The 14,719-nt window shown below is 57.2% G+C and overlaps 1 protein-coding gene across 46 annotated transcripts in view; it reads right to left on the bottom strand.

Moving 5' to 3' along the window:
- Window positions 1-14,719, bottom strand: part of SCRIB (scribble planar cell polarity protein) — a 264,687-nt gene that overhangs the window by 73,434 nt on the left and 176,534 nt on the right. For 31 of the 46 annotated variants that reach the window (XM_075919859.1, XM_075919864.1, XM_075919865.1 and 28 more), the window contains 2 exons: window positions 9,756-10,166; window positions 7,361-7,429 (listed from right to left, as the gene is read on the bottom strand). In XM_075919859.1, the coding sequence (XP_075775974.1) occupies window positions 7,361-7,429; window positions 9,756-10,166 (480 nt within the window). The remainder of the gene's footprint in view (window positions 1-7,360; window positions 7,430-9,755; window positions 10,167-14,719) is intronic. The other 15 variants (XM_075919875.1, XM_075919877.1, XM_075919878.1 and 12 more) reach the window with 1 other exon arrangement.

The raw sequence follows: 14,719 nt of genomic DNA, 5'->3' as shown, positions 1-14,719 counted from the left end.
TTAATTTCATTTGGTGTCCTCTAGTTCTTATAGGTGAACATGGTCTTGGACTACAGTGACTGTGCAGAAATGGGATTAGAGGGGTTCTGATTTGCTTAAAATAAATCAAAGGAAGTATTTCTTTACACAACACACGGTCAACTTGTGGAACTCTGCTCCAGGATGTTGTGAAAGCTAAGACTATAACATGGTTCAAAAAAGAACTAGCTACATTCATGGAGGTTACGTCCGTCAATGTCTATTGGCCAAGATGGGCATGGATAGTGTCCTAGCCTCTTTTTGTCAGCATCTGGGAATGAGCAAGAAGGAGTGGGTCACTTAATGATTACCTAATCTGATTCCTCTGGGTCACCTGCAACTGTCAGAAAATAGGATTCTGGGTTTGATGGACCTGTGGTCTGACTCGCTATGACTGTTCTTATACAGAAGGGAGTTCTTCCAGAGTAATAGGAATGCATGCAACAACAAACCTGGGCTGAAATGGTGACATCTATGTTGGTTTTACTTGCATTCCCCACAGCTAGAAGATGGATCTGGCAATGTTTGGGTGTAATGGCCCCTCATGGTAGTTAGCAAAGAACTTGCTCAGCTGACCTACCAAAGTATTCTGCACCCTTGGAAAGTAAGCAACAGTGAGGTGAACTCCATTGAGCACACAAAACCTACTTAGGTGAATCACCTCCTAACACAGCTAGGTCAAATGTGCTCCTCCCTGCCTGTTTACTTAAAACACAGTTGCTATGTAGTCTGCGAATACCAGCAGATTTTCCCCTCAATATGTGGAAGGAAGGCTGAAGAGGCTAGATGGGTAGCGTGCAATTCCCTGACATTTTCATGTGTTTTCAGATTTTGAGAAGACCACAGATCCTCAGTACGCAGGAACCTAATGGCTGTGTCTAGACTGGCCAGTTTTTCCAGAAAAACTTGCCAGCTGTCTACACTGGCCGCTTGAATTTCCGCAAAAGCACTGACGTTCTACTGTAAGAAATCAGTGCTTCTTGCGGAAAGACTATGCTGCTCCCGTTCGGGCAAAAGTCCTCGCCTACCAACAACCACCTAACCTGAACCAAATTCTTTCCAGCAGCCACACATCACATCTGAGATGCACTCACCGCAAGCCTTAACTCGGGCTTGTGGTGTAGCACGCTGCCCACAGCAGGTGGGAATAAGCACACCTCCATGCTACTAATGAAATCTAAACCAGTAACTAACAAACAATGGAACCAGGGCCAGACAAGCAGCAAGCTGGGCCAGGTGCACTTTCGGAGCAAGCGAAGTGTTCCCACCCCACCACAGACAGGGAGAAGAAACTGAGCGAGCAGCAAGTCAGAATTCCAGTGGAATTCTTCAAGGGCCTCCTTCCTGTGGGTCCATGGGATGATGTCATCAATGCAGCATAAGCAGAGGAAGAGTGCTGGGGGCCAGGAGCCAAGGAAATATTATTTCTATATCAGTCATAAAAATGTTGGCAAATTGTGGGGGCCATGCGGATGTCCATAGCAGTGACACTGCCTTGAAGGCATACGTTGAGGCCCGTCCTCGCCTACAGACTGCCCCCCAATCTGAAGCAACACACCATGGAAACACTTACCCAGGAACTTATCCCTGCAACAAATGCAGTTTCCAACTCTGTCCATATATCTATACAAGCAACACCATGACAGGGCCTAATCACATCAGCCACAACATGAGAGGCTCATCTAACTGCACATCCTTTATTCTGATCTGTGCCACCAACAGCCAGCAATGCTCTTCTACCACGTAGAAGCGGACAGGAGCTGCAGACAGGGGAATTTGAGAGGGAGTTTGGCAGAGGGAGGCCTACGATGGTCAGGAAGACCCGCAACACCTGTGCCAGCCCTGCTCCTGTCTCCTCCACCGGCGCCTGTAGCCAGACAGAGCACCTGAGCATGAATGCCTCTACTCAGATCCTGGTGTGGTTTTGCAGGGACTGTGGCTTGCAATTCCCACTTATTGATATCCAGGCTGGGGAGATCATCCAATGCGAAAGGTGCCTGCTGGTGGAATCTCTCAGGAAGCAGGTGGCAGAGCTACAGGAGGAGGTGGCTAGGTTGAGGAGCACCCGCATCCATGAGAAATTCCTGGACCCTCTTCATGAGGAGATAGCTGAGGTAGCTGTCCCGGTACACAGGACTGTGGATACACCACTGGTGGAGGTGGACACTGGCAGCTGGTTACTTCTGGCAGCAGGCTCTGTTCCACCCCTGCTCTGAACCCTCCCTCCATGGTACTAGGAAACCGTTATGCTCTTCTTTATACAGGAGATAAGCAATCACCTCCTACATCGGAGGAGGAGAAACCCCATACCCCCAAGGCTGGGAGATCTGCTGCCACCACTGTGAATAGGAAACGTAGGGTACTGGTGGTCAGAGACTCTCTTCTGAGGGGGACACAGGCACCCATATGTTGCCCAGACATTTCATCTCGAGAGGTATGCTGTCTGCCGGGGGCCCGTATCCGAGATGTTACGGAGGCATTGTCGAGGATTATCTGGCCCTCTGACTACTACCCCATGCTACTCATCCATGTGGGCACCAACGATACTGCGAGGTGTGACACTGAGCGGACCAAGAGTGACTACAGGGCTGTGGGGGTACGGGTGAAGGAGTTTGGAGCAGAGGTGGTATTCTCTTCGATCCTTCCTGTCGAAGGTAGGGGCCCGGGCAGAGACAGGTGCATCCTGGAGGTGACTGCCTGGCTGTGAAGATGGTGTCGCCAGGAGGGCTTTGGCTTCCTCGACCATGGGATACTATTCCAGGAAGGACTGCTAAGCAGGGATGGTGTTCACCTTTCGAAGAGGGGGAAGACCCTATTTGGACACAGAATGGCTACCCTAGTGAGGAGGGCTTTAAACTAGGTTTGACGGGGACAGGTGAGCAAAGCTCACAGGAAAGTGGAGAACATGGAGACCTGGGAGATGGGTCAGAAATGGGAGGGAGTGTGGGCTACAATGGCAGGGAGAAAGGAGGGTCAGGGCAAAACTGGAAGGCAAGGTCAAATCAGGATCTTAGATGCCTATATACAAACTAGCCAATTAGCCCGTCATAAGACGCTATTTTCAGGTCTCTCCTCCACATCGGTCTTCTCTCCTGAGAAGGAATAAGGGACCTTTTGGAAAAGGCTTTATTTTCCGAAAGATCCCCGTCTAGACTGGTGCTTTTTGCCAGCAAAGCCCCGAGCCGTAAAAAAGCGGCAGCCATGTTTATACAAATGAAGCAGGGAAAATTTAAATCCCGCGCTTCGTTTGCAATTCCGACTTGTCTCATTTGCATCCCTTTTCCGGAAAAGGGGTACAGTGTAGACACAGCCATTCAGAATGGGAAGCGACTGTCTGAGAAGGAGCATGGCAGAAAGGGATCTAGGGGTCACAGTGGACCACAAGCTGAATATGAGTCAGCAGAGTGATGCTGTTGCAAAAAAAGCAAATATGTTTCTGGGATGCATTAACAGGTGTGTTGTGAGCAAGACACAAAGTCATTCTTCCTCTCTACTCTGTGCTAGTTAGGCCTCAGTTAAGATATTGTGTCCAGTTCTGGGCACCGCATTTCAAGAAAGATGTGGAGAAATTGGAGAGGGTCCAGGGAAGAGCAACAAGAATGATTAAAGGTCTAGAGAACATGACCTATGAAGGAAGGCTGAAAAAACTGGGCTTGTTTAGTTTAGAAAAGAGAAGATCGAGGGGGGACACGATAGCAGTCTTCACATATCTAAAAGGGTGTCACAAGGAGGAGGGAGGAAAACTTGTTCATCTTGGCCTCTGAGGACAGGACAAGAAGCAAGGGGCTTAAACTGCAGCAAGGGAGGTTCAGGTTGGACATTAGGAAAAAGTTCCTGCCTGTCAGGGTGGTTAAACACTGGAATAAATTGCCCAGGGAGGTTGTGGAATCCCCATCTGTGGAGATATTTAAGGGCTGGTTGGACAGACACCTATCAGGGATGATCTACATGGTGCTTGGTCCTGCTGTGAGGGCAGGAGCCTGGACTTGATGATCTCTTGAGGTCCCTTCAAGTTCTAGTATTCTATGATTCTGCATTCAACATCTGTCCCAGACCCTCCATAGATGTGCGGCCCTTGAACACTTGCCAAAATTGTGGGGTGGCTCCCCATTAACAATTACTGCCCACCCTTGCCTTACACCCTTGGTTGAGAATAGAAAGGGAAGAGGGGTGCAGGCCTAAGCCAACAGAAACTGCTGGCAAAAATCTGCTGGTCTCAGGCATATGAAGAGCGTATGTACCCACACTGGAATACTCATAAGACCCTTCTTGGTAAGAAGAAAATGAGGAAACTAACTCTAATCTCTAAGGGTACGTCTACACTACAACGTTAATTTGAACTAACTTAGTTCGAATTAGTTAATTCGAACTAAGCTAATTCGAACTAACGGATCCAGACTAAAAAGCTAGTTCGAATTAGCGTTTTGCTAATTCGAACTAGCATGTCCACATTAAGTGGACCCTGAACTGGGGTTAAGGATGGCCGGAAGCAGTGCCAGCAGGGCATCAGAGGAGGACTTAGAGCGTGGAGATGCTGTCTCAGGCTAGCCGAGGGCTGTGCTTAAAGGGACCCGATCCCCACCCCGGACAGACAGTTCTTAGGGGTGCCCCGCTTGCAAAGCAGTCCTGGCTTGGATTGCCCGGAGTACCCACACTGGGCACATCACACCACTTGGCCATCAGACCGGCTGCACTTACCGCAGGCTGCCATCTGGGGAGAGGGGACAATTGGGGGGGCTGCAGGAGAGCTTCCACCCCCAGAAGCCCGCAGAGCCAGCTCAGTCTTCCCCATCGGGGGCTCGTGCCCCATTCCTCCCTCACCTCCTTCCACTTACCATTCCCTAGCCCCCCTTCTTGATGTACAAAATAAAGATAACGTGTCTTCCAAAATGGAATCTGTCTTTATTGAACAAAACTGGGGGAGACTGGGAAAAGGAGGTGAGAGGGGAAGAGAGAGGCTGGGAGAGGGGAGGGCAACTAAAATGATCAGAGGTTTGGAAGAGGTCCCATATGAAGAGAGGCTAAAGAGACTGGGACTGTTCAGTTTAGAAAAGAGGAGACAGAGGGGGGATAGGATAGAGGTCTCTAAAAGCAGGAGTTGGGTGGAGAGGGTGCATACAGAAAAGTTCTTCATTAGTTCCCATAAAGAAGGACTAGAGGACACCAAAGGAAAGGAATGGGTAGCAGGCTTCAAACTAGTTACAGAAAGTTCTTCTTCACAAAGCAAAGAGTCAACCTGTGGAACTCCTTGCTGCAGGAGGCTGTGAAGGCTAGAACTAGAACAGAGTTTAAAGGGAAGTGAGATAAAGTCATGGAGGTTGGGTCCATGGAGTGGTATTAGCCAGGGGGTAGGAGTGGTGTCCCTGCCCAAAGTTTGTGGAAGGCTGGAGAGGGATGGCACGAGACAAATGGCTTGGTCACTGTCTTCGGTCCATCCCCTCCAGGGTCCCTAGGGTTGGCCGCTGTCGGCAGACAGGCTACTGGGCTACACGGACCTTTGGTCTGACCCAGGACGGCCACTGTAAGCTCAGGGCTCAGGGTCGGGGGTCTCAGTGGACCCCCTTGATTTTCATGCACACCTGGTCCTGGGTGGCCAGGCTGGCAGCTCTCCTGCCCTAGCTGGCCACTTTCCTGTGCCTAGTGCGGAGATCGTGGACGAGGTCCATGATGTCTGTACTAGCCCAGGCGGGTGTCCGCCTCTTGCGGTCCCGGGCAAGCTCCCGGGAGCCGCCAGCCTGGTCCCGGGAAGAGGGGGAGGGCTGGGGGGCATCGGGTGGGTGGCTCGAGCCGTGCCAGGTGCAGTGTCTGCTGGCTGGGTGCTGGCAGGCTTGCACCTGGCATGGGCACCGTAGCCAGCCCGTGTCCCTTTAAGGGGTCCGGGGCCGGGAGGGGGGCAGACGAGTTTCCCTGGTGTTGGCCAGAGTGGCCACCAGGGAAACCTGAGGAGGGCTAGCCTCCCACTAGTTCGAATTAAGGGGCTACACACCCCTTAATTCGAACTAGCTAGTTCGAACTAGGCTTAATCCTCGTAAAATGAGGTTTTCCTAGTTCGAACTAAGCGCTCCGCTAGTTCAAATTAAGTTCGAACTAACGGAGCGCTAGTGTAGCGCCTATCAAAGTGAATTCGAACTAACGTCCGTTAGTTCGAACTAACTTTGTAGTGTAGACATACCCTAACTGCTCAGAACACATCTATTTACAAACCAGTGAACAAAGCACACAGTGAGCAGAGATGCTCTGAAGCGGTGATGAGCCAGGACTGGGGCTGTGTCACCCGTTATGCCCTTGGTTGGGGCACGAGGACACTCTCTCAGTTAAAATCCTTGGCCAAAGGACTCTGACCCCGAGGTGCTAGGTGCACGTGCACCAGCAGCAGAAGATGTAAATATCTCTGTCCAGTCCTGGTGCAGAACGAATGGGCTGGAGACTATTCCTATGCATGGATGGAGTGATGTTAAATACTGAGTAAATGACCAATCAGGTACTCGATACGATTTCTATCGAGTACACAGTTAGTCAATAAGCTGCGGCTCTGCAGTTTAAATGGAGTAAGAGCCAGGGGTGCAGGCCTCGGCTCCTAAGACATTGAAACTGCAGAGCTGCTGCGGGAGCATTTTTCTAAGTTAAAGAGATGGGGCTTTTTGCATCTACCTCTGTAGGGCCTTTTTTTGTTACCCTTTAATAATTTGTGTGGCTCTTCTGTGGACACCAGAATGGGACACAGGATTCCAGCAGTAGCCATACAAGTGCCAAATATAGAGGTGTATATAGAGGCTCCTATTTGAGATTTCCCTGTTTATGGATCTCGGGATCGTATTAGCTCTTGGCACGGGAGCTCATGTTCAGCTGATTAGCCACCATGACTCAGAGTCACTGCGTCCCCCTTCCTATAAATAAGGGCACATTCTTTGTTCCTAGATGTAAACATTTACATTTAGCCACATTCAAATACGTGTTCTGAGCTCATGCTCAGTTTACCAATCAAGTCCACATGGTTCTGCATCAAGGATCTGTCATCTCCATCTCCCCCAATTTTGTGTCTGTATCAAAGAGGACTTCCTGTTTTCTTTCAAGTCAATGAGGATAAAAATGTTAAATAGCCCTGGGCTAAGAATCGATCCCTGCACGAGCTCTGCTCAGTGACGATTCCCCAGTTCCGTTTTGAGACCTATTAGTTAACCAGCTGGTAATCCCTGTCACGTGGGCCATGTTGATTCTATATCAGTCTAAATCAAAGGGCAGAAGTTGGTATCTTGTCCCACCCACCCATACTGCCACCTCCTTGCCCGTGAGATACCCCTACACCGCCCCACACTGCCACGCCGGGGTGTGAGGGACTCACCTGTTGGCTGCTTGGTGAGTAAGAGGCATCGCACCTGGAGCTCCCAGGGCCTGACTCGCCTGCTGGAGCCTGAAAACACAGAGAAATCCATGCAGTTACTGCACACTGCAGCCTGTGCACCTGACCTGGCACTGGGACCAGGGGAAGGGGCCATGCAGCAGGGAAGCAGAGTTGGCATCTGGACTGGTGCCAGCAGCAGGCACTACACGGTGGAGGAGGAGGACTAGCCCAGGAGGCCAGGAACAGCTGCAATCCAGCCGGAAAGCACAGCCAGCGCGGCGGACACACAACCAGATGCTGTGGCAAGGCTGTCTCCCTGCATGGCACCAGCCTCTATTCATTCCATAGCTGAGCTAGAGGCCTGTTCCCCTCCAGCAAATGAAGGCCACAGGCCAGAGCCCCACCCTACCCCTACCCACTAGCGCAGAGCGCGCTCGGCCAGAGGGACAGTTCTACAGCTGGGGGCCTGTGTGGATGGGAGACTCCCTCTGTGGGCACAGGCAGCAACTGCACGGGAGTGTAGACGAGAGCTGAAGCTGGGGAGAGAAACGTTTGGCCTGAGGGTTTGGAAATGGCACGAAGCGCTGACTAGGGAGGCTAAGGGAGGCTGTGCGTCCCCAGACAGCCAGAGACGGACTGCCTCCCGACGCCCCCCCGCACTCTGCCCCCTGCAGCCCACCTGACCCCTCTCCCTCCCAGCCAACCCTCCCTCATATCCACTCCCGCCCCCGAACGCAGCGCCAGGAGCTCCAGAGCAGGCGGCGCTTCCCCGCTCGTCCCCCGGGCGGCAGAGGAGAGGAGAGGAGAGGGGAGGGGCTGGCGGCTGGATGTGACCCGCGGGCCGTGGTACGAGTGAGACGCGGACACGGGAAACAGGCTCCATCCTGCGCCACCCCCCGCCGTGTCCAAACCACAGCACAGACGGGAGCACAAGGGCACCGGCGCCCTCCGACCGCGCTCTCTGGGGCCTTTCCAGAGACGATGCCTGCGCAGGCACTGCCCCTCCCCCGGCACGGGGCGCTGCCCCCCACCCCCCGGTACTGCCCCCTCCCCCGGCACGGGGCGCTGCCCCCCACCCCCAGGTACTGCCCCCTCCCCCGGCACGGGGCGCTGCCCCCCACCCCCCGGTGCTGCCCCCTCCCCCGGCACGGGGCGCTGCCCCCCACCCCCCGGGTACTGCCCCCTCCCCCGGCACGGGGCGCTGCCCCCCACCCCCCGGTACTGCCCCCTCCCCCGGCACGGGGCGCTGCCCCCCACCCCCGGGTACTGCCCCCTCCCCCGGCACGGGGCGCTGCCCCCCACCCCCCGGTACTGCCCCCTCCCCCGGCACGGGGCGCTGCCCCCCACCCCCCGGTACTGCCCCCTCCCCCGGCACGGGGCGCTGCCCCCCACCCCCCGGGTACTGCCCCCTCCCCCGGCACGGGGCGCTGCCCCCCACCCCCGGGTACTGCCCCCTCCCCCGGCACAGGGCGCTGCCCCACACCCCCCGGTACTGCCCCCTCCACCGGCACGGGGCACTGCCCCTCAGCACCTCTGGTACTGCCCCCTCCCCGGCACGGGGCGCTGCCCCCCACCCCCCCGGGTACTGCCCCCTCCCCCGGCACAGGGCGCTGCCCCCCACCCCCCGGTACTGCCCCCTCCACCGGCACGGGGCACTGCCCCTCAGCACCTCTGGTACTGCCCCCTCCCCGGCATGGGGCGCTGCCCCCCACCCCCCGGTACTGCCCCCTCCCCCGGCACGGGGCACTGCCCCTCAGCACCTCTGGTACTGCTCCCCGACCTTCTCCTCTGGTACTGCCCCCCCGGCACGGGGCACTGCCACCCACCCCCTCTGGTACTGCCCCCCCCAGCACGGGATGCTGCTGCCCGCCCCCTCTGGTACTGCCCCCCGACCTTCTCCTCTGGTACTGCCCCCCTGGCACGGGGCACTGCCACCCACCCCCTCTGGTACTGCCCCCCCCGGCATGGGATGCTGCTGCCCGCCCCCTCTGGTACTGCCCCCCGGCACAGGGCACTGCCACCCCCACCCCTCGTGTCACTGCCCCCTTCCAGCACAGCCAGCGGCACAGGGCACATGAGCCTGGTCACTCCCCAGCACAGCCAGAGGCACAGTTACCCCCACCTCTGCGTCGCTGCCCCCCCACCCCAGCACAGCGTGCAACACAGGGGCATGGCCATTCCCACGCCAGGGACACGGGGCCCTGCCTGCTGGCAGCGACCCAGCCCCAGTGCTCACACACGAACGCGGGAGGGCGTCTGCTGCAAGAGCCCACACAGCACGTGGCAGGACGCTGTTCGTGGGGCCAGCCCCGGGCAGGGCGTGCTCACGGTTTAGTAGGACACCGGGGTTAGTGGGGGGCTGCATGCTACACACAAGAGGCTGCAGGCTGCTTGCCTTGGAGTAAAGGTTGGTCTTCAGAATTCCTCCCTGGCCATAGCCGAGGGGCGGGCCCCCCAGACAGGCCTTGCCTGCTGCTTTCCCTCTTCGGTTAGCCACCACAAAGGGGTTCTCCCTGAAGAGGATTGGCTGAGAGTCGACCATACTCTCCTGCTCTGGCTCCTGCGGCTTTGGCAGCTGGTCCTGGGCCAGGGGGCAGCCCACAGGCTCCTGCGTGGGGAGCAGGACCAGCGCTGCCCTTTCGGCGTGCTTGCTGGGTGATGCCGTGTCCTGGGCTGTGCTAGTGGCATTGCTGCTCAGGCCTGTAGTCGGGTCAGGCTCTGAATCCCGGCTGCCCAGAGCCCCGGGCAGAGGCCGCCCAGCGCAGAAAGGCTCCATTCCAGAGAGGGCTCGATCCCACGGAACGAGCTGAGAGGGAAAGAAGAGAGTCAGACACAGGCAGAAAGACCAGCCAGCGAGAGGAAGAGGAGGCTGCCAGCCGCTGCCACCATTGCTCTAGCACCGGGGACAGGAGAGCTCCTGCACACCTGTCTGCTGAGCCTCAGGCCCAATGGGAATGGAGGAGGGCAAAATGCACATGCCTCCTGGCAAGGCCTTCCCCATGGGATCCCAGGAGCGGAGCTCTCTGTTCATCTGTGCCACCTGCCACCAGCACACTTCCTGGACACACTGAGCACACCACTCCACCCGGCAACGCACACCGAGCCTGCAGGCACCAACAGCCACACCCTCCAGCTGCACTGCACAGCGCTGGAAAAGGTAAGGCCTCCAGGCAGAACGGGTGAGGGAATAGCCAGTGCACCCTCCACCATCTCTGCACAGGGTTAAAATCTTCCACAGTGCCCACGAAAACAGCTCCCCACCCTCCCGCAGGCTAACACCCGCCTCACTACAGTGCCCACGAAAACAGTTCCCCATTCTCCCACAGGCTAACACCCGCCTCACTACAGTGCCCACGAAAACAGCTCCCCACCCTCCCACAGGCTAACACCCGCCTCACTACAGTGCCCACGAAAACAGCTCCCCATCCTCCCGCAGGCTAACACCCGCCTCACTACAGTGCCCACGAAAACAGCTCCCCACCCTCCCGCAGGCTAACACCCGCCTGACTACAGTGCCCACGAAAACAGCTCCCCACCCTCCAGCAGGCTAACACCCGCCTCACTACAGTGCCCACGAAAACAGCTCCCCACCCTCCCGCAGGCTAACACCCGCCTCACTACAGTGCCCACGAAAACAGCTCCCCACCCTCCCGCAGGCTAACACCCGCCTCACTACAGTGCCCACGAAAACAGCTCCCCATCCTCCCGCAGGCTAACACCCGCCTCACTACAGTGCCCACGAAAACAGCTCCCCATCCTCCCACAGGCTAACACCCGCCTCACTACAGTGCCCACGAAAACAGCTCCCCACCCTCCCACAGGCTAACACCCGCCTCACTACAGTGCCCACGAAAACAGCTCCCCACCCTCCCGCAGGCTAACACCCGCCTCACTACAGTGCCCACGAAAACAGCTCCCCACCCTCCCGCAGGCTAACACCCGCCTCACTACAGTGCCCACGAAAACAGCTCCCCACCCTCCCGCAGGCTAACACCCGCCTCACTACAGTGCCCACGAAAATAGCTCCCCATCCTCCCACAGGCTAACACCCGCCTCACTACAGCGCCCACGAAAACAGCTCCCCATCCTCCATCAGGCTAACACCCGCCTCCCTACAGCGCCCACGAAAACAGCTCCCCACCCTCCAGCAGGCTAACACCCGCCTCCCTACAGTGCCCACGAAAACAGCTCCCCACCCTCCAGCAGGCTAACACCCGCCTCACTACAGTGCCCACGAAAACAGCTCCCCATCCTCCCGCAGGCTAACACCCGCCTCACTACAGTGCCCACGAAAACAGCTCCCCACCCTCCCACAGGCTAACACCCGCCTGACTACAGTGCCCACGAAAACAGCTCCCCACCCTCCAGCAGGCTAACACCCGCCTCACTACAGTGCCCACGAAAACAGCTCCCCACCCTCCCGCAGGCTAACACCCGCCTGACTACAGTGCCCACGAAAACAGCTCCCCACCCTCCCGCAGGCTAACACCCGCCTCACTACAGTGCCCACGAAAACAGCTCCCCATCCTCCCGCAGGCTAACACCCGCCTCACTACAGTGCCCACGAAAACAGCTCCCCACCCTCCAGCAGGCTAACACCCGCCTGACTACAGTGCCCACGAAAACAGCTCCCCACCCTCCCGCAGGCTAACACCCGCCCCACTACAGTGCCCACGAAAACAGCTCCCCACCCTCCCGCAGGCTAACACCCGCCTGACTACAGTGCCCACGAAAACAGCTCCCCACCCTCCCACAGGCTAACACCCGCCTCACTACAGTGCCCACGAAAACAGCTCCCCATCCTCCCGCAGGCTAACACCCGCCTCACTACAGTGCCCACGAAAACAGCTCCCCACCCTCCCGCAGGCTAACACCCGCCTCACTACAGTGCCCACGAAAACAGCTCCCCACCCTCCCGCAGGCTAACACCCGCCTCACTACAGTGCCCACGAAAACAGCTCCCCATCCTCCCGCAGGCTAACACCCGCCTCACTACAGTGCCCACGAAAACAGCTCCCCACCCTCCAGCAGGCTAACACCCGCCTCACTACAGTGCCCACGAAAACAGCTCCCCACCCTCCCGCAGGCTAACACCCGCCTCACTACAGTGCCCACGAAAACAGCTCCCCACCCTCCCACAGGCTATCACCCGCCTGACTACAGTGCCCACGAAAACAGCTCCCCACCCTCCCGCAGGCTAACACCCGCCTCACTACAGTGCCCACGAAAACAGCTCCCCACCCTCCCGCAGGCTAACACCCGCCTCACTACAGTGCCCACGAAAACAGCTCCCCATCCTCCCACAGGCTAACACCCGCCTCACTACAGTGCCCACGAAAACAGCTCCCCATCCTCCATCAGGCTAACACCCGCCTCCCTACAGCGCCCACGAAAACAGCTCCCCACCCTCCAGCAGGCTAACACCCGCCTCCCTACAGCGCCCACGAAAACAGCTCCCCACCCTCCAGCAGGCTAACACCCGCCTCCCTACAGTGCCCACGAAAACAGCTCCCCACCCTCCAGCAGGCTAACACCCGCCTCACTACAGTGCCCACGAAAACAGCTCCCCATCCTCCCGCAGGCTAACACCCGCCTCACTACAGTGCCCACGAAAACAGCTCCCCACCCTCCCGCAGGCTAACACCCGCCTGACTACAGTGCCCACGAAAACAGCTCCCCACCCTCCAGCAGGCTAACACCCGCCTCACTACAGTGCCCACGAAAACAGCTCCCCACCCTCCCGCAGGCTAACACCCGCCTCACTACAGTGCCCACGAAAACAGCTCCCCACCCTCCCGCAGGCTAACACCCGCCTCACTACAGTGCCCACGAAAACAGCTCCCCACCCTCCCGCAGGCTAACACCCGCCTCACTACAGTGCCCACGAAAACAGCTCCCCACCCTCCAGCAGGCTAACACCCACCTCACTACAGTGCCCACGAAAACAGCTCCCCATCCTCCCGCAGGCTAACACCCGCCTCACTACAGTGCCCACGAAAACAGCTCCCCACCCTCCAGCAGGCTAACACCCGCCTCACTACAGCGCCCACGAAAACAGCTCCCCACCCTCCCGCAGGCTAACACCCGCCTCACTACAGTGCCCACGAAAACAGCTCCCCACCCTCCAGCAGGCTAACACCCGCCTGACTACAGTGCCCACGAAAACAGCTCCCCATCCTCCCGCAGGCTAACACCCGCCTCACTACAGTGCCCACGAAAACAGCTCCCCACCCTCCAGCAGGCTAACACCCGCCTCACTACAGTGCCCATGAAAACAGCTCAAATTCTTCCCCATTGAAAGGCAGCACAAACGCCCCTAGACCCACCAGAGTCAGGCCTGTCAGGGGGCATTAAAAGGCTGCTGTTGACTCCATCAAGGCACCGGATTTCACACTCACACTCTTCCTGACAGTGCAACTGGAAGCACTGACCTTCCTCCTCTACACAGCAGAGGCCAGGCTCTCAGTGGCACATGCTCCTGGTGGGCAGCGAGCCTTTTCCCGGGAAGCAGAGCCAGTCACAGAGCCAACCTCTCCAACGCCCTCCGTCCAGAAGCAGGCTAAGCGCAGGGAGATCCTTTGTGCTCCAATCAGCCTGCGGCCCGTGTCAGTGACACTCCCCAAAATAGCCCTCAGGGAAGGGGAGGTGGGGGTCTCACATGGCAGCTGGGAGGCTGAAGAGTCCAGAAATTCCTGGCACTCAGGTCCTCCCAGCTCCCGCCCACCCCATCTCATGCTGAGGCCGTGAGAGAGAACGATGCTCCTCTCAGGTTTCCAGACACTGAGCTCTGGGGGAGCAAGACAAAAAAATCCTACCCCTAACAGACTTGGTGCTGCCAAAACAGGCCTGTGCAGAAGAAACTGTCACAGAAAACAGCCCTTTTATGGGGACACCGTGTCGCTCAGGGAGCCGACAAACTACACTGGCAAAAGAATCTTTTGCCCATCTGAGCTGCACCTCTACTGGGAGACTTGCAGTCTAGCTATAGACAAATACTTCAGAACGTCAGAGCGGCCAGACGGGGTCAGCCCAAAGGTCCATGCAGCCCAGTGTCCTGCCTGCCCAAATGCCCCAGAGAGGGAACAGGAAATCATCATGTGACCCCTCCACTGTCTCCCATTCCCAGCCCCTGACAAACAGAGGCCAAGGACGTCGTCCTACCCAGCCTGGACCAAACCTCCATGAATTTATCTAGCTCTTTTTGGAACCCTGGTATAGTCTTGGATTTCACAACATCCACTGGCAAGGAGTTCCACAGGTTGACTGCGTGTTGTGTGAAGAAGTATTTCCTTTTGTTTGTTTTAAACCTGCTACCTATTAACTTCATTTGGTGACCCCTAATTTTTGTGTTACGGGAAG

This window comes from Pelodiscus sinensis, chromosome 2 (assembly GCF_049634645.1).
Source record: "Pelodiscus sinensis isolate JC-2024 chromosome 2, ASM4963464v1, whole genome shotgun sequence".
Lineage (NCBI taxonomy): Eukaryota > Metazoa > Chordata > Testudines > Trionychidae > Pelodiscus > Pelodiscus sinensis.
Note: the sequence above shows the minus strand (reverse complement) of the source record. Positions and strands in the feature narration are given on the sequence as shown.